At 41.6% G+C, this 26,130-nt stretch overlaps 4 protein-coding genes across 5 annotated transcripts; 2 read left to right on the top strand and 2 right to left on the bottom strand.

Moving 5' to 3' along the window:
• The first annotated feature begins 2,171 nt into the window (after positions 1-2,171).
• Positions 2,172-8,935, top strand: azin1b (antizyme inhibitor 1b). The gene is made up of 11 exons (XM_041053395.1): positions 2,172-2,337; positions 3,201-3,344; positions 3,852-4,050; positions 4,288-4,461; positions 4,685-4,857; positions 5,044-5,257; positions 5,367-5,441; positions 5,597-5,762; positions 6,052-6,161; positions 6,994-7,211; positions 7,319-8,935. Exons 3-11 carry the CDS (start codon positions 3,949-3,951, stop codon positions 7,392-7,394), a joined length of 1,308 nt encoding a protein of 435 aa, XP_040909329.1. The 5' UTR covers positions 2,172-2,337; positions 3,201-3,344; positions 3,852-3,948; the 3' UTR covers positions 7,395-8,935.
• Positions 8,936-12,144: 3,209 nt separating this feature from the next.
• adnp2b (ADNP homeobox 2b) lies at positions 12,145-19,454 on the top strand. The gene is made up of 4 exons (XM_041053847.1): positions 12,145-12,419; positions 13,424-13,545; positions 15,291-15,395; positions 15,566-19,454. Exons 2-4 carry the CDS (start codon positions 13,438-13,440, stop codon positions 18,287-18,289), a joined length of 2,937 nt encoding a protein of 978 aa, XP_040909781.1. The 5' UTR covers positions 12,145-12,419; positions 13,424-13,437; the 3' UTR covers positions 18,290-19,454.
• A 150-nt stretch (positions 19,455-19,604) lies between these two features.
• ggcta (gamma-glutamylcyclotransferase a) lies at positions 19,605-22,145 on the bottom strand. 2 transcript variants are annotated; one of them, XR_005895177.1, is made up of 5 exons: positions 21,843-22,145; positions 20,816-20,961; positions 20,564-20,696; positions 20,230-20,433; positions 19,606-20,181 (listed from the first exon to the last, which is right to left on the bottom strand). XR_005895177.1 is itself a non-coding variant. In XM_041053851.1 (4 exons), the coding sequence occupies exons 1-4, from the start codon at positions 21,957-21,959 to the stop codon at positions 20,308-20,310; spliced, it is 522 nt and encodes a 173-aa protein (XP_040909785.1). In that variant the 5' UTR covers positions 21,960-22,145; the 3' UTR covers positions 19,605-20,307. The 2 variants fall into 2 exon arrangements, 1 of the variants encoding a protein (XP_040909785.1); XM_041053851.1 differs by having other exon boundaries at positions 19,605-20,433.
• A 960-nt stretch (positions 22,146-23,105) lies between these two features.
• snrpd1 (small nuclear ribonucleoprotein D1 polypeptide) lies at positions 23,106-25,998 on the bottom strand. Its single transcript, XM_041053853.1, has 4 exons — positions 25,871-25,998; positions 25,147-25,223; positions 24,549-24,740; positions 23,106-23,339 (listed from the first exon to the last, which is right to left on the bottom strand). The coding sequence occupies exons 1-4, from the start codon at positions 25,882-25,884 to the stop codon at positions 23,263-23,265; spliced, it is 360 nt and encodes a 119-aa protein (XP_040909787.1). The 5' UTR covers positions 25,885-25,998; the 3' UTR covers positions 23,106-23,262.
• Between the last annotated feature and the right edge of the window lie 132 nt (positions 25,999-26,130).

Genomic DNA, 26,130 nt, shown 5'->3' with positions numbered 1-26,130 from the left:
AGGGCCATAACTGTGACTGTACATTCAACCCAGTCACTTGGTCTCTAAACATAGTAAAGGAGGCCAGCCAGTTGAGATACTTCAAAATATTAGTGTCAGATCACTTTCACAGGATTTTACTTGTTGTGTAGAATCTGGTGTTTTCTAGGCCATGCTGTTTTGCGAACACAGTGTCCCTTGGAGTGACCGACATAAAACAAAGATAAGAGCTATAGGACAGGCAGAGAGCCGCGGACACACAGATGAAGCCATGCAGCATGTTGCACCAATACCACAGAAACACAAGTCATACGACCCAAGGTGGCTGCAGGCTGAGATTTTCAGAGTTGTACCAAACTCCTGACTACCATGCTTAATGAAGTAAATTTTGCTAAATGAATTTCCTCCCATCAAACTGGATTGCATAAAACATTAAATTATCACAGCTGAAATAAGGCTAGGAGTGAGTGTGACAAAGGCTTAAGGTCTAATCAACAAAATATTCAATAAGCTCTTGAATCTTAATAATCCCCCGCATTCCATCAGGCACAAGTAGGAACACAGTGAATGTCAAAAGCAGAGACAGACAGAGGCATAATTTGTGTGTTTTGTCTTTTCTGAAGGTTTGACAGTTCTATACCATTGTTTTTACAATTCTTTAAGTCTCCATACGAATCCAGACAAAGGTATACAGCTACGTTCTGCAAGGCTGTGAAAACAGTAATAACATGTAACTGACTGAGTGCTGTAATAACAAGGCTTTTGGCCCAGTGACTTTCTCAACCTCATAACTTTCTCAGCCATGACGCCTGTGATTATGCACTTACAAATGTCTCCAAGGCTCATGAATAGGGATATTGGCTTTTCATGCATTGAATGTAAAGGTTTCTATGAAAAGGACTGCATATCTCATCCAAGTTAATATCATGGTGGGAGTAAGATCATATTATCATAGAGGAAACAGTTGTTGTTAGCATGTGACTTAAAACAAGGTCATCTTTTTAATTAAACAAACAAAAAAACCCATAAATATCCTTAAGCCATCTGTAAATACCTAAAGGTGTTCAAATACAGGTTGAGCAGGTAATGATCGGTCCTGTTATGTTTTCCTCAAATTTACTCTAAATTATTCAGTATTTTAAGTCGTGTCATATCCTTAGGCTCTGGCCAACATTCAAGATTCAGGAGTCTTTATTGTCATTATGCGAACATAACAAAATTTTGCAGAGACTCCCAGCTTTAAGGCACACGTATAAATAAAAAACACAAATACTTAAACAAAAGAACACTTATGAAAATATAAATACAAAGTAGAATAAGTAAAGTAAGCAAGTAATAAAGAGCATCTTAGTGCAAAGTGCAAGTTTACCTTGAATATTTGTTCACAATAAGCTTTTAAGCTGTTTACTGGACATACACTTAAAAATGACTGATTCAAACAAAAAATAAAGCTAAACAAATAACCCAAAAGGTTGTCCTAAGGCATTCAAACAGGGGTAGAAAGTTTCAGCCACACCTTCATATTTACAGTAGTATGTTGTCCAATGAACTTTGGAAATTCAATAAAATGTTTATAGCTACTTACATGTGGGCACTTTAAAGGACTACACGGGTAAGTGCATACAAAATTGGACTTCTCGTTTGGATATACAGAGAAATATCTGCTCTACGAGACATTTTTGGTTTTGATTACATGTATTGAGGAGTGGAAAGCATCTGACGACTTTGCACAGTGCTAGTTCGTGTTAGTTACACCAATGCTGGCTTTTAAGAAAATATTAGTTGACATTTTATTTACTATTATGCGTAAGCTCTTCTCTCATTATGCTTTTATAACTGTAAGTGGACTGTGTTAAATCTGGGTTTTGGGGGGTCCACCTCTTATTCATACATTATAGCAGGTGGGACTGTACAAAAACAAGAAGTGTATCTGAACTGTCCCATGAAAACAAGAGGGGCAGAGGTCTTGAGGACTGATTGACTGAAACGAGCGGCCATCTACGGAAAGTTTATGGTTATGTAACGTGAATAAACATCACTGATCTACTGCGGCCTGTGTGATGTTCGGAAATACATATTTGGTGTGTTCTCAAAAATACAGTGGGCTCATTGGTGGAACTGAACACTAGGTCCCGCCCCCGGGCCGTTGATACCTTTTCCACTTCCCCTGTACTGTTCCAGTAGTTCTCCACCCACCAGCCGATAGAGAAGACACTGCCCGACCGACGCTCGTCCCTCATCTAAACATATGGCAAAAACGGCCCTCTTTCTTTCTTATATCGTTGTGCCCACTACTCTTTAAAAATTCCGCCGAAAAAGAGAAGACGATTTTCCAAAACATTCTGGCCGTTATCTCACGTAAGTACAGCGAAACACTTCGGTTGAGTTCTTTGGATTCAGCAAGCGGACGTAACATGGCGGGCTGGTCTTTCTGCCTTCTTGCCACACATGACAGACCGATTCATTGGGTTTTTGTGTTTTTTTTAGATGTCTTAATGTTGGATTTCGAGGTAGTATTTCGTTACGGAGCGATCTAAGTACCTGGATTTTGTTTTTATCCATGTTTTGTATCAGTGAGGTTTGTTTATAGGTTATTATAAAATACAGCACTAACATAAGCTTCTTGTATCGACGTGCTGTCGGCAGCCAGCTCAACATTAGCGGTTCTCTCGTTGTCAGGAATCTCTCAGCAGGCGCGTTTTCTCGCGATGGCGTTTCCTATGTTCGCACTTTTGCCTGTTAAATGTAACAGGTAATGACATTTGTGTGGTAAAGTTAGGGTTTTGTTGATGCATTGCAATAAAAATATCTCTTTTGTCAAGTTGTGACACTATTTGCACCCCCACGACGCATGCGCGTGTTGTACATAGATAATTACCGCATTACGTGAAGTAATAATGATAAACAATGACTCCAAAATAACACACTGGATGTTTGTTGGGTTATAAATACACAAGCCACGTAAACGGGCGCAAAATTTACCTAACACAGTGATTTTGTCCGTGAAATTTGACCCCAGCGACAACAAATGTGAATCCACAGGTAATAACGGGTAAACACTGTAATGACCTAATAATAGTAATGACTAATTAGCCTAGCCAAGGATCGTGCATTTCAAGTGCTTTTTCCCCCTCCTTGTGACAAACACACAGTAAATTGCTTCCTTTTACAGGGACGTTCCTCTGCGTTGGGATCTAATATTATGTGCGTTTGTTCCGCAGGGCTCCCCTGTCTTTGCACAGGTGTATGAGCGCTACCCAGAGGGCCTAGGGGCAGCTCTTTACCGGGAGCACTTTGACTTCAACGCTGAGCCACCTTGGGATCCTAGCTGATAGCGGGACAGGTCCATCTCCTGACTTGTCCATGTGAGTGACTTAGTGTCTCTTGTACACAGACAGACGCATGCACACTCACACACACATACACTTGTGGCAAAGTCCAGGATCATTGTGTTCTGGATAGAATTTGGCCTAACACTGTGAGTAAACACATGTTTGTATTGGGTTTGAAGTGTTTGGAAGTCAGTGGGTTTAAATGAAAAGCTCAGTGAGGTGCATGGAGTTTACACATTTAGTAATTATATGTAAAAGAATGTAAGTTTGTTTGTGTATTTGTTTGAGGAGTGTTGAGTTTGTAAAACACAGTGTCACAATATGTGTGTCCAAAGGGACCACAAACTTATTTATTTATGTGTGTGTGTGTGTGTGTGTGTCTTTAGATTTTCACTGATTTTCATCTAGTAGGACTAACAGCACTATGAATATGATTTAATTTGTTTGGTTAAATTAAATAAATGAAATGTATTGTTGTGATATTAATAGTTGTTCTGATCCTATTAATTGTTTTGTTTTCCCTCTCTCTCTTTTTTCCAGTTTGTTGCATACCGGCAGGACCCCATTGGCTCAGTCGTGACCCCTTGACTTGTTTATCTGTTCTTTATGATTGTCGGCTTAGCGGAATACGGTTGAGATGAAAGGACTCGCTGACACACCCAGCTACATCATTGAACTCCTGGAGGGAGGAGTGACCCTTGAAGATGTCATTGACGGACACATCTGTGAACAGGCTCTGGTTAGTTCAGCTTGCAGGCCTTTTAACAGCTTTCAGAAGAAATTCCCAAAATGCTTCAGACAGCTTTCATAACACTGTCATTAGTGCTTTAATTTGTTATACAGCAGGTTTTGTCCTGTTGATTTTTCAAACACACAGTTGATGTGTATTGATGTAAATTGGGTAATTGTGTAATTCCTCTTTACATCAATACACTCCTTGCAGATCTTCAAGCTTCAATTCGTCTTGTGTTCACAGGTGGAAAAGAGTGCGTTTGTGGTGGGCGACCTTGGTGCCCTGATGCGACAGCATGCGTGCTGGCAGAGCGTGGTGCCACAGCTGCAGCCCTACTACCCAGTCAAGTGCAATAGCAGCCCTGCAGTAATCCAGGTGCTGGCCTCCTTGGGCCTGGGCTTCGTTTGCACCAACAAGGTAAACTTCAGGCTTCACAGAGTCAAATTTAAGCAGCTCTGATTATTTATTTAACCTGTTCAGTACTTCATCCTCTTATGATGGCTCTTGACATTCTGGGGCCATTACATTATAAGCACTCAATTGATTGCTGGTCAGCTTATGACTGCCTTTTTGATTGTTTTGATGGGGCTTTTACTTTGTTCCATTAATTTATCTAACCTGTGTGTCATTGTTCCTCCAGGCTGAAATGAACCTGGTGCTGGAGCATGGCGTGCCACCAGAAAACATCATTCTGTCAGGTGTTTGCAAGCAGCTGGCACACATCAAGCACGCAGCCAAGAACAACATCCAGCATCTTGTGTGCGAAAACGAAGCAGAGTTGTCCAAGATTTCCCGTTCACACCCTGGTGCAAAGTAAGTGATCAACGTGTCAACGTACTTACCGTCTGGAATGGGAGGTTCATCATTTTTGCCTTGGGCTGAAAATAGAGAGAAAATTGGAAAAGCCTTTGTTAATGTCAAAAATGTATTTATCTTGCCTAGACAGATGTTTCATCCATGTTTTGCTCCCTGGCTGATGACTTCTTTTGTCTGTTCTAGGTTGCTGCTGCAGTTGACCACCGAGGCCCACGCGGCTGAGACCAGCATGGCCTTCGGCTCCTCTCTGAAGAGCTGTCGGCACCTGCTGGAGGCAGCCATGGAGCTAGGAGTCCAGGTGGTGGGGGTGACCTTCCACGTCCCCAGCTCCTGCCAAGACCTACAGCAGGCTTACACCCATGCGCTGTCAGATGCTCGCTGTGTGTTTGACATGGGGGTGAGTACTGTCTGAAAAATCTTTTCAATTTAATAGATGTAATACTTATTACATTTCTAAATTTCTTTTTCATTAAAGATAATAACTCTGTTTGCTTCTTTTGGTTCAGGTGGATCTGGGCTTTAACATGAACATCCTGGACATTGGTGGTGGATTTACTGGCTCAGAGTTTCAGCTCAAGCAGGTAAGTGAGAAACGGCTGTGATATGATTAGGATGCAACTTCCCGACAAATTTCATTTAAACCTTTAGATAGCCAGTCGAACAACAAAGTAAGTGTTCTGCAAATACTACTACCTGAAGAACACACAAGTGAAAATACAACACTTTGTATGTGCAGGTTGAGTCTGCGTTCAGGCCGCTGCTGGACGCTTACTTCCCCCCACTGTCTGGTGTGCAAGTGTTGGCTCAGCCAGGCACCTTCTACGTGGCCTCAGCTTTTAGCCTGGCTGTCAACGTGATTGGCAAAAAGGTGGTGACCCGCCACTGGGACAGCCTAACACAAGGTGAGTTGCTTAATTCTCTCTGAGGTTCTCTTTGTCCTCTGTAGCCTAGTTAAATCTGACTGTAATGCCTTTGTCTCTGTGCTCTGACTATGAATACGTGTGGATGAATATTTGCTGTTTTAGAAAGGACAGAACAGTTTGTGTTCCCATTTGTTGTTTCAAAAATGTTGTACACATGGCTGTTGCATAATCATAACTAAACCAACAGAGGTCAAGTTTCGCTCTGGAAACCTCAGTTAGTAGATTATGTTCTGCATTTCTGACATGGTCACCCACTACATTTTCACAGGTGAAAACAACGAGGATACTGAGTTCCTGTACTACATGAATGAGGGTGTTTATGGCCCATTTAGCCGCAAGCTCCTGGGAAACTCTGTCGCTGCCCCGTCAGTGCACAAGGTTAGTAGGCCTCCACCCAAGAGAGTCAACCCCCATTCAGGACTGAATGAGGCATCTGATAGCAGCTCAAGTTCTATTGGCAAAAGAGGGTCATGCATTGTGAGCGTTTAAGGAAGTAGGATCAGAATTGCTTCTGATAGAGAACTACACTGACTCAAAGAGCTTTCATTGGTTCTGTTGTGTTGTCCTGATGTGTGACATTACTCAGAAAGGTCAGTTGCAAACAAACACCTGGTTGCTACCCAACTGTGCCCCCTGCCGGATCAGATCAGATCAGTGACAGTTAATGATGCATTTCCTCTTCTGTGCTCTGTTTACCTCACAATCACAAAATAACTAAAGGTCGCCCGACTTACACAACATTAAATAAAAGTGGGGCTGCGGTCAGCTAATAAAGTGAGGATAAAATAAACACAAAGATGGCGAGTGAAGTAGAAATTGTCTTGTGGGACCACCCAGACCTCTGTTGCTAATGGGCTGACAGTTTTAGTCTGCAACCTAATACTTTCCAGCCGATACTGGCTATCCAGTTTTAGTTTGCTCGCTAGCTAATAGACAGTAGAGGTTAGCTTATTAATTAACAGCGTTTAGCTACAACAGGAATACAGCTTGCAAATGATGATGCGTCAGTGTAGTATCTGATGAAAAAAATAAAGTTTTAGAGTAGATCATTTCATCAGTTGCAGAATGAGGTCATATAGGTGCTGCTCTTCTCCTGTTTCACAGGGTATAATTTTACATGCACAATAGAGCTGTCATGAACTCGGACAGAAAGTATCAGTCACTTTTCCGGTGATTGCATAATTTGATGACGCTGTTTTTTTCTCTCCAGCATGCGCTCTGTGCTGGGGAGACGGTGTATCCCAGCAGCCTGTGGGGCCCGTCACTGGACCAGCTGGACCAGGTGGTGGAGCGCTGCCTGTTGCCTGAGCTCAGTGTGGGAGACTGGCTTCTCTTCTCCAACATGGGAGCTTGCTGCTTGGAGGAGTCCACCTGCCTCTCCAGCTCCCCCCAGCTGCCCATCTACTACACTGTCTCCACCTCTGACTGGTGAGTATGGAGCAAGTTAGTCTCTGAAGGTCCAGCACTTGTGTGAATGTCAGAGGAATATGATACTTTCGCAGAGAACTGATCCTGATCTTTGGTTTTGCCCACAGGTACGAAATGCAGGAGGCCGGTGTGGCACTGGACAGTGACCTGAAGAATTTCTCCATGGTCCAGTACAGTGTGTAACTGCCCTTTGCCCCTGTCCCATTTTACATTGCACAGATCCACCTTAGCCTCTCCTTTCACCGTGTGAGCAGAGGGGTCAGCGTTGTATTTGGGACTAGGGGCTAAATGTGGTCAACATTCCAGCCACCTTTGGAAAATGCAGTGTCCTATTATTTCTTCAAGGAATTTGACTTTTTTTTTTTAACCTCCAGAAATGGGAAACAATTGGTTATTTGATACCTCAATTGTCCAAAATCTTATCTGGAAGATAATCTTCTTATTTTTGCTCCTCCCTCTGATGGAATCAGAAAAATCTGTCAGCTAAAAGAACTCCAGCCCAAGCTCAAATGACATTATGCAACAAAATGGATGACTCTTTGGAGATGGGACCCCCCCCCCAACATGTTTGGGGTGGTTTGTTTCCTAAATAAAATAAAATCCAGTTTACAAAATGTACAATTGATTTAAATCCTGATCTCTATTGATTACATGTTGACAGTCTTGTAAATCCTGTATCTGTTCAACACACATACATTTTGTCTGTAGATGATTTTTGAAGTGTTTGAAAGAATCGCTGCCTTGTGTGGATTCTGTACTTCAGACCTCTCACTTTGCAGAGTTTAAATGAAATTATGACGATGTAACCTATTTCTTTATTGCAGTTCACCTCAATGCATTTTTATTTATTGGATTCAGATATAACTGGGGCATATTTAAAGCTCCATCTTTAAGTGTGTTTTGCCCAGTTATTATGCTGTGGCCCATCTAACAGTGTTTTCCTCATAAGACATCAATGTGTTTTTCTTTTTTTGTTTTTTTTTTTTGTTTAGTTTTTTTTTTTTTTTAACGCTACATGGATATAAGTGTGCTGTGATTGCCATTTGTGACCTCAGTGGTTTCCCTTTACTCGAAAGGCTTGAAGGAATTGCTATGGGAGATTCTCTTTACACTGAGCTAGAGCTTGAATACAGAGAAGCTGCATACACCCAAACGCACTCCTTGCCTCTAATAGAGAGAGGTTGATCTGGTTTAAAATGCACAAAATCTTTTGTAGGTTAAAGAAATACTGTGACATTTAGCAACGCAGCCCTAATTTCTGTAGATGTCTCTTGCCAAGGGACTGGTCCTTGTTCTCCCAGGATCTGAAAAACCAGCAAAAGATCTTTTTCTTAAGCATGCTCAAACATATGGTATGGTATGTGGAGGGTATAGACTTAAATGTCTATATCTCTAAAGTTGAAGACATGCTAGTTGTACACACACCTCTCTGAGGCAGTGCAAATGACTAATAAAATGCCAGGCTTTTCCTCATGCCTCTCTAAAGTTATGAGGGACTTATTGCACAGTTTCACTGTACAGCTAAATCTCTCTTGTCAAATAATATTAAAGGTGACCTGACATAACTGCAGTTTTTAAACAATCCTGCCCTCGTGTTAAAAATGACTAATGTATTAATTACTTGCTTGTCTAAGGCACTAATGGACCATAGCCTGTTTTGACTGTAAATTGTGCTTGTTAAAGTAATGAAAGTGATTAATTTAATACATTTCTGACTGAAATCATTCATCTGGTGTCTGTGTGATCTTTGGCATTTGGAGGTGGACCAGCCATAGATGACTACACATGTTCTGGATAAAATCTTCACTGCTGGCCAACATACTTCAGAACCATATGTTTCTCATCTGCCACGGCTCTAGTGTGTGTTCTGAATGTATGACAGTTAAATTTCCTAGAAACAGTCTGTAATCCAGATTTAGGGCTGCTTAAACTCAGTTTTGGTGCAAGGAATGAGATGTGTTTTCCTGCTGTGACCAGTAAAAGTGGTAGAGATCTGCAAGTCTTATCAACATTTAACTACTCGAGTCATTAGAATTAGGTGATCTCATTTCTGTATTGTCTTTACTTAGCCACCACTGTGTAATTTCATTCACAAAAGTCTCCTCAGAGAAATAAGAAATAAGAAACAAATTCACATTAATGGTTCAGTCTGGGTAATCATTTTGTTTTACCACAAAGGTATTTTGTTTCAATTTTGATGGATGTACAGTTCTTACTACATTTAATTTAACGGTCCTTCATACTAATAGTATACTGATAGAATACTTCAATGTTTTCATGACGATGGCTTTTAATGTTACTAAAGGAAAATAAATTCTAAGCCATAGGCTGTCAGTCCCAATAGAAAATTACATAAAAACACAGTACTAACAATGATTTTTGTTACCACTTGATAACACTTGTTATTGAGCGGGTTAGCTACTCTGACACGCACAAATATGATTGAAAACAAGAGTTAAAACATTTGGAGCTGGTCCTGTTTTGGTTTTGATGCAAGGTTGTGGTCTCTACTAGATGTTTGCTCGAGGACAGAGGACTTGTGCTGTGATCTAAAGCAGCTTAAGTCAGAAAGCAGCATTTAATTAGTGAAATCAGTTGCAGCTGTGTTTTGTTGTAATGAAAATGCTCATGGGCTTTAATGACAAATACAATATATGCCAAACGCTTCAGTTACAGTATGGTTATTAAAGAGCTCGGCATGTACAGTTTGTCCTCGCCACCCTCTTGCACCTGTGTATTACATTAACTATTCACATATATGGTCCTGGAGGCCATTTCAAACTAACCATTCATCTTTAAGTTTGGCATTTAAACAAATGGTAGCAGTGGAAACTGAGATGAGGATTCCTGGGTGGCCTGCTGCCTAGGGTAAAGTGGAGATTTTGGTAATTTCCATTGCTGTGTGGAAATTACCTTAACGTATTAAGTCACTGCATCCCTGAACAAGACACTCAGCTCTCAGCTGCTTGTGTACTAAAAGTTAATCCCATGGCCGTAGTAGATTTAGTCATTGCTCACTCTGAACCTCAACATCATTAGGATGTAAAAGAAAAATGTATGTAGTCAGATCTCATGTGATTACAATGATATTGCACAGAACTTTGCTTCAAAGTGAATTATTGCTACTGGAACATTTCCTGTGTTTGTGTGACAGAGGATAACAACTGGGGGAATCATTACTCTAAGAGGAGTCATTACAGCTCCAATCAAGTGTCTCCGTCACATGCTTTAGTTTGGAACTCACTGCATGTCATTGTGGTCAGAAAGTGTGTTTTTAGAGTTTATCTAGAAGAAGTGGTCATGGTGCATTTGATGGCAGCAGAGATGATGATAAAGAAATAGCAGGAAACTAATTAGTCTGCCAGGAACAAAGCACACACTCAAACAGCAGCATGCAAACACCAGACTTTGCAATTACAAGGTTACAACACAGAGGTGATAGAGAAGCAATTACATGATTGACGAGTTAACTTTATGGATAGACAGCCTGTTCAGTATGACACAGTATGAATGCACTCAGAGCTGTTGATTCTGATTGGTGGCTCTCTGATTGGTTTAATTGCATAACCTTGTATTAGTTTGACAAGAGGGATTCTCACTGCGAAAAATCCCTTTACTCACTACTGAGTGGTTTTAGAGATGATGTAATCTAACTCAGCTGTCCTTCACCTTTGGGATATGGCTGCTCTGCCTTGGTAAGAAATGCTGCAGTGCAATCAGCTGCAGTACGGCCATCATTTGACACTTCACTCCGTCTGTGTTGTTCCTCTTTTTGCCTAGAAAATTATTTCATCCTGGTTTGCATGGACTGACCAGAGGGCACAATGTCTGATGTTACCACGTCATTTCAACTGCGTTGTTGTGTCAATTTTAACACAAAAGCACTCCGTGGCATAGAATCTCGCAAAACATGGGGACAGGGACTGAGTTAAGATTTGACAGATGACTAATTACAGGTGTCTTATGTGAGGGAATTGTAATGGCCAAGTATGGCACGAATTGGTCAGTACGGAGATGTTGGATAAAGGAATGTATCAACATCTGGGTACTGTCTAATAGCTAATAAAATTATTCAGTAGTAAAAAAGGGTATGCTCGATTGGTAACGCAGAAAACTATAAATCGGCATGAAGTACCGCTGGACTAGAGTAACATCACATTGGTCTTTTGATGAATCGTCGATTCGTCTCCAAACAAAATTACTTTTATCCGTAAAGGCTAATTGGTAGGCTGCAATTCTGAGAGCTGGCTTGGGCTTTGCTCGACATTTGTTAGAGCGAACATGTTTGCCAGTTGTTGCGTGGGAAGGCCGAACATGAAATTCAATCAAAAAGATTTGAATCAACGTTTTCAAGTAGTTATAACTATAACTCAGCATAAAAATTCAGAACTTAAATTTCGCTATTGGTATTAATTACTGTGCGGTGTTGGCTAGCCGTTTTGTTTTTTGTAGTTGTTAAGCACATTAAAAAATCTGAACACTTCACGCTATGCTAGCCCAAACACATCTAACCTATCAATTACACTTCTTCTCCATTCAAAATGGTAGATCGACGTAATTGGCTAAAAAAAGTAGCATGATGTGACGTCATAATGGAAAGACCACCCATTTAGCTCATTTTCTCGACAGCTCATTGGTTAGCCTTAGTCATGTACCACGTGACTGCCAGTGGGGGTCGAAGGAGCCACGCCCCCCGGCCTAGCTATGTGTTGCAGAACCCATAAATCCAATTAGCAAGTCAGTTATTACATGAAATTCAAAAAGTGACTAATAAGAGGTTTCACCTGGACTCTCTGGCACAGTGGCTGACAGACGTGTTAGGAGAATAAAAAGTTATTCAGTTTTTAGGGTGAGACGCCTCCCATTGGTCAGTTTGTGCAGTATGCAAATAAGGACGGCTACGTCAGATCCTGAACTTGAGCGCCATATTTTTTCTCAATAGGGGAAGAAAGGGACAAAAGCTGCACCAAAATTAACTTATCTGCGGAGGGGGTTCGCAAACACCACGTTTCAGATTGTACTGCGTTCTTCCCGCAGCGGTGTATGCAGACAGACGATGCTGCTCGGATGAGTGTGTGTGTGCAGCACTAGCAGGGGACGCAGCTTGTCGACACAGACAGTCGCGGGCCGGTGGAAGTGGAAAACGTTAGCCCTGTCGGAGGGGGCACAGCGGCAACTAACGTTAACCTGCCCGGAAAATTAGACGAGGTAAATATCTGTGGGGAGGCTGAGGGCATCCTCAAGCAGGAGGAAGCGCCGTGGCCGGCTTAGTGACCCGGCTCGTTGCTGTCAGCGTGATACCAGGAGCTTTTTTAATGACCCCAACGTGGGCAGCACTACACAGACACAACAGTGTTAGCACGGACGGTAACTGTGTGCAGGGACAGGTATTAGTTAGTAGGTGATTTAATCCAAATACACACTTTTAACTGGTAAAAATAAATAAATAAATAAAGTTTTCACTTCACCCCTCAGTAAATAGCTCGTATTTATATATTATTCATGCAGAAACTTGCAGAGTGAGATTCAAAAGTGAAATCAGCTGTTGCACAGTAACTGATGTGTTTTTAATGATCATGCTGTGATTTTCACTGTCATTGTTGTAGGATAGTCCAGGGATTTTTTTTTCTTTATGTTGCAGTTTACTATTTTAGTACTTAATGGTAACTACGATATATTCAGAAGTCTTTTGTTTTTGCTTGTTTTTTTTCCCTTGTTTTTTTTTTAGCAGCATGACTTTATGAAATGACACACCCCAGGTATTTAATAAGTTTATGTCTTAACAGAATTAGATGATAGATTTGTTGAAATTCATGCTGGCTTGTTGGTCTGTGTACTGCACATATATACTGCAGATATTAACTGACCACAGCTAACTGCATTGATTGTGTCTGCCTTTGCTATTGTTCCCAGTATAAGCCATTTTCTGTTTGCTTTTCTTTCTTTCTAATAAAGAAAAGTCTTCCTTCACCAATCAGCTGTATGTGGGGCTGAATTCAAATATGGAAAATGAAATTATTATTCTGAACTAATGGTTACTTCATATGGTTTGAGATGGAAACCCTCTGACCCCACTGTCATATACATTTGAATGTGCTTTAGGCACACACAATACATATTGTTAAATTGTATTTTTCCGTACTTTTAGAATAATTATGTGTGTCCTATGTGTAATGCTGCTTAAGATTACAATTTGTTTTTTTTTTTATTAGGCTTGCAAGGTATAATGTATCAGGTTCCGGTGGGAAATATTGAGAAGATCAGAAAGGCACGCAAGGCGGTGAAAAACGTCCTCAGTGAGATCGGCCTCGAAGATTGCCAAAACCTGCTGAAGGTATGTTTTATCTTGGAAAGCAAGTGAAGATATCTGAAGATTTGAGTCCGAGGTGAGGCTAGTATTTAAGTGTAATTAAAAGTACACATAAGCAAGTACCTGTATTATTTGATTGTTATGATTGCTTGTTTTTGCCTTTTCACAATAGATTAAAAAGTTGAACACTTTGCTCATTTTGTTGCACGTACACTGTTGGTTGTGGTTTATATCCATCATCAGTGCCTCTATTCAAATGTTCCAATCCAATGCTCATGTTCCAACCATCATTTTGAGCCCAAACTGTGACATTAAGGTTTTGAGTTTAACAGCTCCAAACATAACAAATAAGAATGGCAGTATGCAAAACATGGGCCAGAAATCACAGAGCTGCTGTCTGCCACCCTATCCTTTGGAGAAATACATGTTAGTTTTTATATTTTAGTTAAGCATAAAAGCAAGTTCCTTAACTGTGTATCACTAGACAGTTAATACCCATTTAAGGTGGTAACATAAGTCATACTTGCTATTAGTGCAGTCAGCGATATACAAACAGCAGCAGCAAACACCTGTGTTAAAAAATGATTTAATTCAGTTTATATTGAATAATGTGTGTTAAATTTGGGGTGTAATCATTTAAATACGGCCACCTGAAAACACATTACATCAGATTTGAATTTAATATGATGATGGTCACATTAAAAGAAAGCTGCTCGGCGGGGTTTTTTTTTTCTGTGGTTGTTATGGCAACTGGGTGGGGAGGGGGGGTGTTAGGCGATATGATGTCATGTCTACTGTCACAGATTTTCTGTGGTATTGGGCTAACGAGGATAATGCTGCAAATCCATGAACAGCACTGCTTTATTTCAGTGGTGTATTTACATCAAAGTAATGACCGCACCTTGATTTGTCAGGTTTGACACAGAGGTGAAGATTAACTATGTACAGCGTTGGGACACTGCTTGATTATTTCCATGTTATACTAGGGGTGGCTGTTTCAAGCAAAAATACTGTTCGATATTCAATCCACCACTCTTCCACACACACACACACACACACACACACACACACACACACACACACACACACACACACACACACACACACACACACACAGTGAGAGAAAGAGAGAGATCCATTAACGATTTTAACAACTCTAGTAAAATTAGGAAAGCTGCACAGTTGTGGTAGACTTATGACGTGCTAGCTAGTTGTCTTTGTGCGTTTCTCCTGTTTGTACAGTAGCATCTAATCTCACAATTTACGGGCACCTGGTGGTAACACTTTATTTTTCTTCTTTTGTTGTTTAATGGCAGTTGGTAAACAGCCTTTTGGTGCATTACCACCACTTTCTGCCAGTAGTAATGTGTTAGTTACTACCAGGCGCTGATAGAAACAAATGAAGATGTTTCTATCAGCGCCAAGACAATTCAAAGTAACTATTCTAAAATCTTGACTTATCCCTAAAAAATGAAAATGAAAATCATCACCCAGATGCCAGTAAAACTAATGCAGTTGGCTCTTACTGTTATATAGTAACTGTGTAAATAAAATATTTAACACTCTAAAACAGTTAAAAAAAAAAACAAAAAAAAACAACAACAACACATCCCTTTGTGAAGGGAGAATTTATTGCTGGTCAGTCAGATCAGAGTTTTATTTAGCTGTTCCTAATAAACTGAAAACTGCACAAATGATCATGTTTACATTTACATTGTCCTATTACCTGTACTTAAGAATTGTTTGTTTGTGTGTTGTTTACTGTCCAGAATCTCAATGAAAGCTCTGAGAAAAACTCCGATGAAGATGAGGCCTTTCAGGAAACTGACTGGGCTGATTTCACAGATGGATACAGTACGAGACTGCAGAAAAAGGTGAAAATGGCACTTTGCTCCTGTCAAGAACATTTACTAATCAACAAAATCTTATTATTTGCTCATGTGATTGACCTGAACTACAATGTTATACACGCTGTGCAAACAGATTTTAACTTGATTCACTTAAATAACCTGATACAACTCTTTTTTTTTTCCTCTCTATTCAGTGGCCTTATCGGTCTCGATCTCTGTGCTGTAACCTGTGCAAGTACTCTTCACAAAACATCTACAACTTCAGGAGTCATGTCTCTCGCTGCCATGGATATGTTCAGTCATTCTGTGCGCTCGCACCCTGTTCTCAGTGCCTCTTCATCGGCCACCCCAAGGTTGTCAAGAAGCACATGCTGTTCTTCCATGCCAAACTCACCACCCACATACAGCCACCGAGGGAGGGGTCATTACCCACCCACCGTGGAAATGAGAGGTATCAGTGTCGAAGATGTGGATTTCCAAACTCTTCTATCTTTGCGATGAAGAAGCACATTATTCTCAAGCACCTGGACAATTTGGCAGAACAGTATATAGGTTACAGGTTACATATTCAAGGGACAACGTCTGTAAAGGTCTACTGCTGCAAAGTGTGTAAGATGAACGCTGGAAATCTAGACCAAATGTTGCATCACATGTTGGTTGAGCCTTCGCACTATTCGGTCAGCACGCAAGTGCAGAGCATGATTCACGAGAACAAGAACTACACCATTAAACCAACGCCTAACGGGAATGGCGTGTTTGTGACATTCCCGAGTATCGCTCCCAAACCACAGCAACCTCAAGTGTTCAACAGTAAGTCCTTGGTTTTACCAAGTAATGGCCAACCTGCTGGGACTGTGGTGGCATTACAGCAACTACAAGGAACTACAAACAGTACTACTCTAATCTGTGCCCCTGGAACCAACCAAGCTTTTCTGCCCCCTCAAGCGTCAGCACTAGTGCAGCTAGCTAGTGCTGAGGCTAAAGGTTTGCTTCAACCCGGTGCCACGATAGCCCTTCGAAGTACTTTGCCCCAAGGACCGTCTATGGTCCAGCTGCCCACAGTGTCCAATGTGTCTCTGCAACAGGCACCAGTGGCTCTAGCTCCTGCTGCTGCTCAACCACGACAGACTCCACAAGCACAGCAAATCCTTGTTCCGTCAGGACTGCAGGCCAACATGGCAGCTGGAACTGGGACTGTGCCTAAGCCTGCAGTGGTTACACAAAATGCACCAACAAACCATATCACCCTACAAGGTACCATGCTGACTTCGCAGTCTCTGCTGAGTCACCTGATCCCAACTGGCAACAACGTGAACGGCATGCCCACCTACACATTTGCTCCGCTGCAGGTAGCAGTGCCTGTCTCTCAGAGCTCTAGCACCCCACTCAAGGCTGTTGAGCAAACAAGTAACTCGTTACCACAAACAAAGAAATGGATTACTTGTCCCCTTTGCAATGAACTTTTCCCTTCTAATGTCTTTGACATGCATACAGAGGTCGCCCACCAGACAAAATCCCCCACGTCCAAGTCGGAAAGTGTGGCGGCACGAGCAGCATTCCTGAAGAAAATGCCCGACAAAACTGTCAAATGTCTAACATGCAAAATTCTTCTATCAGAAAAGAGTGTCTTCCAGCACCTGCTGCATGGTCTGAATTGTTTATACTGCTCGGCTTTGTTCTTTTCAATCAAACAGCTTGCTGAGCATGTGAAGCAGCACAATCCCACAAGCAAAGCATACTGTGATTTCCTGAGGCAGAAGTACAGGGTCTACTCGAAAGGTATTGGCGGAATCCTGTTCCCTTACTTTGACGTCCACACCACTGCACCGAAAGAGATCCTCGGAGACACAGAGGTCAATCTCGCCCTGGTAACAAATTCCCTCGACTTGATCTTCTTTAAGTTGCAGCCCAGCAGCCAGCCTGATATCTGTCCAGCACCTGTGAAAATTAACAGCGCGTACTGTCCCTTCTGCGATGAGAAGTTTCAGAACGAATCCAAACACCTCCAGCACCTGAAACAGAAACACTTTGTAGCACCCACCATTCATGCCATCCTCAAGACGGAGGCGTTCAAGTGCATATACTGCAATGGGGTTTACACAGGAAAGGTCACCCAGCAGGCTGTGATGCTCCACATTCAGCGATGCCGGTGTTCGCCAAAACCGGTGCAGCCGCCACAGCCACCCAAACCTGCGCCAGCACCAGCACCACAGCCGCCTCCAAAACCAGTTCAGCAGATCAGTCAGCCACCCGGACTCTACTTTCTCCAAGTGCCCCAAGCACTGACTATGAAACAGACTTTAGCTCCAGCTCGCTTGATTCCGGCTGCACCCAGCACAGACCCTCGAGAGTCAGAGGCAGAAATGCAGTCTAAGCAGAGGTTGGAGGCCGCATTGAGGCAGGTCATCGAGGCAAACAAGCGAGAGAGGGAAGAAAAGGCAGCCATGCGCAAGAAGCGAGAGCAAGAGAAGCTGTTGCCCCCACCAGAGCCTGAGACTCCGAGCGATCCCGCGGTGAAGCTGTTGTTGGAGCCCAGCCCGGTTGAGCGCCGCAGCAGCGAGGAGCGCAGAGACTTCATATCGAAATACTTCAACCTGAACCCTTACACGACCAAAGCTGAGACCGACGAGCTGTGCAAGAGGCTGTCTCTCACCAAGGCAGAGCTGGCGGCCCACTTCAGCAAGAAGCGCAGCAAGTGCATGAAGAGTCTCAAGAGGAACACGGCGGCCATTCTCCTCGGCTTCAACATGACTGAACTGAGCAAACTTAAGCACAACCTTATCATCCCAGAACAGCAGCCCACAGAGCAGCCGCCTGCCGATACGACAGAGCGGATGGAAAACAGCGAGGATGGACCAGAACCTATGGATGAAAGCGGAAATGAGAAAGCTGCGGACGAGGCAGAACAGATGGAATGAGTTCAGAAATGTGTGTAAGTGGAATAAACAGAAAACAGCAAATAAAAGCAGATGATTAACCAACCAGAGCAAAGCCCTGATATTCTAACGATGGCCTTTTGTGTTGACAGTCACTGGACCATGCAGTGTGTTTCCTAACCCACACCTGTACCTGAGGGCAGTTAATTAATGTAGCCTGCATTGATAGTGCTTCATTTGACTTCAGTGTGTTGTCAGTGGCCCTGTATCCTGAGTCCCACATAAATGCAGAGTCATGTTGTGGTGCTCTCTAATATATATATATAATATATAAACATAATAATGAAGATACAGATGTATTATGGTGCAGACCGTTGAACTGCAAACAGCATTTAGCTGGTATCAATCTCTCATTCAACCACGGCTACTGACTTCAACATCAACATAAGCACTCATTTGCGTTTGGTTGCTGCTTTTTTTGTTTGCACTCTTTATTTAAGCCCCTTTTGTACAAAACTGTGATTTAATTTCTTGTCTGCAAATATTAAGACTTTAGTGCACACCTCAGTATAGAGTTGAGTTGATATGATGCTTTCCTTCACAAATGGGTTTTTATTTTAACACATTTGGAGCAGTTTCTGTTATGTGCACTGCTCCATTATTTTGTTTTCTCATTCATGACTTTTTGTAATCCTTCATGTTTTTCACACCATCTCTCTCTCTCTATATTTAAACACTTTAAGGGGAAATGTTTTTTGCCCACCAGCTCCCACAGACCATTGAGGCAGATGCTCATCTTGCAGTTCTGAAGCCAAATTCTCTAGAATGTATAAGTCTTTGAGTTATAAACTTGCTGGATTCCCAGAGTTATTGAACACTTGGTTACTATAAACCTCTGACCATGTTGCTTGCATGAGCCTTTGTTTTACTGTCAGATGAAATTCTGATTTGTGCCATTGTGAAGTCTACATATTTGCATAGACTTGTGGAAATTTAACCTATAGATTCAACAGAACATAAAACATGTTATTGGGTGTTGATTCTGTCACCATACACCATCTGTTCTCCTGACTGCTGTTTTGTTGTTTTCTTTTTGTACTAGTATTTTCTATAAATTCTAGAGGATCAAAAATGTTGGGAGTGGTACAAATTCTCATTCTGTCCAAGACCACTGTTGTAAAAAAAAAAAGAAATAAAGTGGTTTCCTTTTGCATAAATGATTCATTAATTTTATTTTCAATTCGTAATAAAATATATATAATTTTTTTAATCAAGCTGTGTTACCACACTCCAAGTTACGTTTCATTCATGTGTAACTGACTGACCTTGAAAATTATTCAAACTTTAGGCCACTCTAGAAACAGAACAAGGGATAAAGTTGTAATAAAGGCAGTGCAATAAATGGTTGACAAGTCTTAGTGGTTTTCATCTGTGTTTAATATTCCCCTGAGAAATAAGTAACTAAACTAAACTACTTAACTAAATATAACTAAGTCTTCTGTAGTGATGGCTCTAAAATTAAATACATTTGTCAGGATGCCTTTCAAATGAACTGCTCCAAAGCAGCTCAAAATAAAAGATAAAGTACAACATGTGTTGACCTCAGCCAAATGTCTCATCATTAAGAGCATGCATTATTAACTTCTGGCCACACAGTAGTGACAATTCTACATAACAGTGTTGTCTCGACTTAAGAAATAGAAGTTTGGCAAAGAAAATCTTACCTCAATGTCCCCTTACTAGCTTTTTCCTCATTCAGCTGCATCTTATGGTCTTCATCATCACTATTACATATTACATATTACATTACTAAATTTTAATTATTCCACTATTAATACTTTACTGTCACATATGTCAGGATGAAGGCCATGATGAAGATAGTGACATTTTTTGAAAGCCCCAGAAATTGCTAGTAAGTGGACCTTCCATTCTTTTTCTTTTCAGTAGTCTATTTTGTTTTCTATCCAGTTTTTAGTTCTCTCAGAAGGGCCACTAAATGGACCTTGTGAGGGTTTTTTTGTCAACTGCTTTTTCAAAGTTCAAGAATAAACTTTAAAACTCTATTTTGTAGCTGTACTAATTTGATCAAGTATTGAGGGTCCACTGTAGTTGTTGGTCTGAATGACCTCCAGCCTCTTCACATACTCCTCTGGTAGGCCGTTCTGCTCTGCACCCAAACACACCACCTGACATGAACAATAGAGAAAGACACGTATTGTACAAGTTAACTACTGATTTGTAATGTGTCATTTATTGTGTAGCTTGGCTTTGAAGTCCAGTGTGTTGTCTTTGGACCAGTGTTTTGTGTGCACACACCTGTTTGTACTGAGGAGAGGGAGGACAGGCGTGGAAATTGTTCATCTGGTAAGTCCTGCAGAGCACTGGCCCTTGGTCAGTCTCCACTGAAACCTCCAGTGGTGAGTACACCCCCTGACTCACCCCTTCCTGGCTGAGGACACAGAAAGAACAAAACATGCAGCGTCAGCTATAATGACAAATGTTAACCATTGAACTGATTACCAGCTGTGTTATGGTGTGTGTGTGTGTGTGTATGTGTTTGTGTCTCACTTGTCGAGGCTTGTGAGGTTTTCATTGCTCAGAGTCCAGATGACCCCCCACACTTCTGCACCTGGACAAAACTCAATGGTGGCCACTCCACCGTGCCAAGCGTTGTCCACGTGATTCTCCCACAGGCCAAAGTTCAGCTTGTAGTCCTGCGTAAACACACACACACACACACACACAGAATGGTGGTGATAAGGGTCGGAGGTATGGGACAAAAGGCTGTGAAGAGTACATTTTAAACAGAATGCCTTTTATTCCACTGTGATGTACAGAGGGGTGCTATGTTTGTGTTTTCATTGGTGTCCCCAGAGGACCTGTTTTGCTGTTGGTCGGTCCACGTCACTTGCAGGCCCTGTTTTTAGCAGCCGGTTTATAAGGGGAGATAACACTCTAGCGATTTAGGTGGACAAGTATCATAAATAATAATAATGGTTTACACACAGGGCCACGCCGAAGTGCATTTCAGAAAACCAGAGACATTAAATATACGTGTTGTTGCTACCAACCGTTGCACCCTGGTTTAGAACGGCAGTTAACGTACCCAGACTATTTGAGATATCCCGAGTCAAAGCTGGCACATGTCAACCGACTGAAATTATCCGTAACCATCATGTAGCGACATTTAGCTCTGAAAAAAACGGGCAATTATTCTACAAACATAATTACACGGTTTCAAACTTTCCCCCCATGACACCTTCCCCCATTTAGCTAGCAAATTGTGTGGTTGCCCATGGTGCGTTTACTTCCCGTCGGGTTAACGATATTTGCGATCTCGTCTTGGACGCGTTTGGATAAACGAAGGCCAATTTTCACAATTTATGAATAATTAATAAATATTATACTGCATTTGCTACAGACACTACATCTATGGAAGCTTTCAGGGTAAGAAATAACATTAAAAAAACAGTAGCTCCTCCCTACTTGGGCTCGTAGTAATTTCAAAACGACATGAACGCGATATCGATTAAAAAGGAAAACTACACAATAAAGCTGTTTTACTGTAGCTGTCTCTACAAAACCGATTAGTTACCTTCAGTCGACCAGTAGTGCAAAATATCGCAGAGGGGTTTGCCAATTGCAGTCTTTCCTTCAACAAGTTGCTCCCAAAAGCGAAATACATGAAGCGGCCGCTAGCAACACCACACATCTTTTGAGACTTCCTCTCGGGTTGTCTTTCGGTAACACGACAAATAAGAACACGGCTAAAATTAGCTGTTTACAGGGACGTCGGTGTGCTGAAACCCGTATCCAAACGGAGGCCGTGCCTTCGTTTCGCCGCCACCGGTGTACAGACTGCCCGCCTGCATACGACCTCCATTGTGTGGATTCTCTAGGCGGCAGTGCTCTTATTTTGAAAGTAACAAATACCGGATATTCTTTGGGAGTATTTATTAACCTGTGCCGTTTCCTTTAACTGACACATTCACAGACTGAGGAACCACAAAAAGGTTGTACATTAAAAACAACACAACGACTTTTCGTTATAATATTAATCTGGGTCGTTTTTGTTCACTTCGGGTTCAAATGCCGCTCTTTAGCAGCCTCTTCTGGAAGTCTGCAGCAAACACAGACCTAACTTCTCTGAATGAGAAATTGGGATGCAGTTTTCTCTATTGCAATCAGAGCCATTCCTTAAGCTAAATGGTTCTATCTATACGGGAGCACATCGCTGATAAGTGTTTACAGAAAACTGATCTTTGTTACGGGTCTCTCATATCAGCTGCAGGTACATATGGCTAGGCTGGAGTTGGAGAGGGGAAATTAGCACTGTTTAGATCAGAGGTCTCAAACCTGTTCCACAAAGGGTCATGTGGCAGCAGGCTTTTGTTCCAATCAAGCAGCAGCACACCAGGCTTCACTCATTTAATCAACTGATCTCAATCTTCAGACAGTTGATTGGTCAAACTGTGTGCTCTTGATTGGTTGGAACAAAAATGAACACCACGATTCAAATAATCACTTTGTAATTTTTTTTTTTTTTTTTTTTTACAGAATTCACATTCTTTTATAAAGTTACCATACGTAAGTCCATGCACATTTGAAGTTTTGAAAATTTCTACTCCATTTCTATTCTTCCATTTTAACCATTGTCACGTGGTTAAAATGAAACAGTGAAATGTTTCAAGTTTATGTTGCATTTCTGTTGCATTTTGGGAACTTGGGAAAACATTTCCATGCAAAGACACTTTATTAAGTCATGTAATGAAAACATAATGTAAGAAATCAATGTGTCACACTGGAAAACAAAATAGCCCAGTCAACAATGCTGTAAAAACACACACAGTCAAGTGTATCCTCTTCATAAGGAGCATTTTAATGTACAAAATAAGGAAAAATTGTAATAAAGAAAAACACAATGAAATTCAAAACCTTTCATCTGAAAAAAAAAAAAAAAAGAAAAATCCTGTACAAACAGCTGGGTGGTGAGAAGCAAACATACGGCCTGGTGATCATCTCCTTGGACCGCCCCGGCCTCGTCCCCTTCCTCTGCCACGTCCTCGTCCTCTGCCTCGTCCCCGGCCAGCCACTGAGAAGAGACACCCCAGTAACAGTCAGCACATTCATCAGAGATATTCACAAGGATATTGAGTACTGAACTGAGGCATGGATCATTCAACATTTAGACCATAACTTACAATTTCTCAAGAATGCTAGCAGAAAAAGTGAGATTGTTTTTTCCATATAATGAATGAGGTGAAGGCAGGTTTTACATTGTCTTTAAGGGTTAAAGCAAAACTACATCTCATGACAAGAATTTTTTTTTTTTGCTTGTAGTGTCAGTTTAAAATAATACAGGATTAAACAGTCCAGGCCGTCATTGCAAATGAGAATTGGTTCTCAATGGATTTACCTGGTTAAATAAATAAACAAAAAACCAACAGTGATGCAAAATTCATTGTCCTAAAATTTCAATCATCAACTTTGGATCATCTGCTTTTGGACAGTGCTTCTTAAAACCAAAGGGAATTCCAAAGAAATTTCTACATCCATCACTTTAGCCATGTTAGGGAATAAGCAAAGCCATACCGGCCATTACAGGAGTCAAAATATCAACATTTATGCTCAGTCTAAAAGAAGAGCTAGGACACTTTCCTGCATGGTTAATTTAAAGGTTCTAATTCTAGCTCAGATTTCGTGCCACCTTCACGCTGATGACAGGCCAAGTATAAACTTCACTTCCCCCCTCACAACATACATGTGCTACAACAGACATACATATTAAATAATGGACCCAAATTTAGGGGCTGTTCATGCATTAACGATATCATCAGTCCGGGAACATCACTTTACTTGCTTAAGAGTAAAAATGATCTTAATTGTAGATCTTCTTATGTTGACACAACTCTGATAAGCAAAATTTACATATCTAAATATTTTCCTCCAATTTCATTCTCTTACTTTCCCTCTACTGCTTATCATGAAGTCTCAGTCCACCTAGAGCTTCCTTTTTCTTTTATTTATGATACTTGAAACCTATTGAGTCTGAAACTTAAAAGTGTACAATTTATGAGACTGTTCTCCTCTTCCATCTGTGCAGCATAATCTTGGTGAGACAACTCCAACATCTCTCAGAAACATCACAATGTGAACAAAACAAACATCACAAGACTTCAACAGGACATTACTCAACTTCCAAGACACATGATGGGACAACACAGTCTCCACAGTAAAAAAAAGCGTGGTGTGCTCTAATCATCCTGGTTTTCCCAACTTTAGTTGGCTCTTTCACACTCACCTGCTTCCCTCTTCTTGGACTTGATCTTAGGCTCGATGTCCACCAGCAAGGTGTCCAGCGGGAGGCTGTCGGGCAGGATGAAGTAGCGAATATTGTTGCCACGGATACTAAGCGACTCCAGCTGAGTGGGCTCCCTGTTTTTCAGGGTCATTTTCACCGCTTTTAGGTGGGTGTTCATGCTAACATCAACACCTTAACCGGACATGAAAGAGGGATGAGAATGAACACAGATGACCCACAATCTACTCCACAAGGGAAGTAACTGCAATAATATATCCAAATAAATTTGCTACACGTCAGTTTCACAACACATCTGTTTCTTGCATTCACACTAATCCGATGATGTTAATGTCTAAGCACACAAGTCGCCAGCAACTACTCATTCAGCTGTGTAGCAAACACAGAAATACACAAACGAGAACAATTAAACTGTGAGCTCTGTTGTATTAAAACGCAATAAATAGCGCAGGAAAAGGATTTAACAGTGTTTTAAGCTGAGACTCAGCAGAGTAACTGGACTATGTTTGTCTCACTCCCCTAATAACGCTGGCCTGACCACATGCACAATCTTTACACTGCACCAGCTGGCTCTTCTTACCTGTGATGGTGCCATGGACCTGGGTGCCATTCTTCAGTTCAATGGTAACCGTCTCATGGCTGAGCTTCATCAAAAACCTTGAAATAAGTTCAAACAGTAAGCACGTGTGCGTTTCTGTTCACTTGGTGCGGGTAAAATGCAGAGCAATTTCCCCACTGAGGAACAACAAAGGAATAAACTTAAAACATCAATCTCATAAAGCACAGTTTCATCTGAAGTTAGCCGGTGTTAGCTGCTAGCTACGGAGCTTACAGTACCAAAACAAAGGCATTCCGGTGAAGCGGGCCTTCCATTTTATATGCACGAATAGCTTCCCGGCTACGACTTTTTTAAAATCATGTTGCAACATGTTAAGATTGAGTTAACTCAACTTATAAGTTAAGAGTGGAAATGCTAAAGAGAGACAGGGCCTATCGGTAGTTCAGCATCCGTGTTTATACGTTGATTTTGGCTAGCTAGCAAACATTACGGCTGTAATACATGAGCGGTTTAACAGCTAAACCAACAGTACAACAAATTTAATAAAGACGCCACATATGTGTGTCTGTCGGGTTGTTTCAGAGCCTGGAGCCCGGTCATTGTAGCACAGACCAGCCTCCATTCATTTCGCTTCCCGCCTCATCACCCTCTCCTTTAACATCTAACTCCATCCAGCTCCGTCGCTTCATTTTCACCGTCTCTCATCACAGCGCTCGACAGATTTAATCTTTTGTCGTCCACATACCTGACTAGTTTCATGATGGTGACGGACTGCGGGCACAAATCCTCCACCGAAGACAAAAAATTACAGCGTCCGAGTGAGAACACAGGCCGCTGTCGTACACTTCACGTCGCAGTCGAAGTGACGCGACGTTACGGGACGTTACCGAGACGTCGAAGAAGAGACGTCACATGTGACCACATCGCCGCCTGCCGGTGGAGGGCGGGACAGGTTTTCAACTGAGTATGTTCCCACTGTGGTGTTGTTACAATATCCTTTTCATT

The sequence above is a fragment of the Toxotes jaculatrix genome, chromosome 13 (assembly GCF_017976425.1).
Source record: "Toxotes jaculatrix isolate fToxJac2 chromosome 13, fToxJac2.pri, whole genome shotgun sequence".
NCBI classification, from domain to species: domain Eukaryota; kingdom Metazoa; phylum Chordata; class Actinopteri; family Toxotidae; genus Toxotes; species Toxotes jaculatrix.
This window is presented reverse-complemented; position numbering and strand designations above follow the sequence as displayed.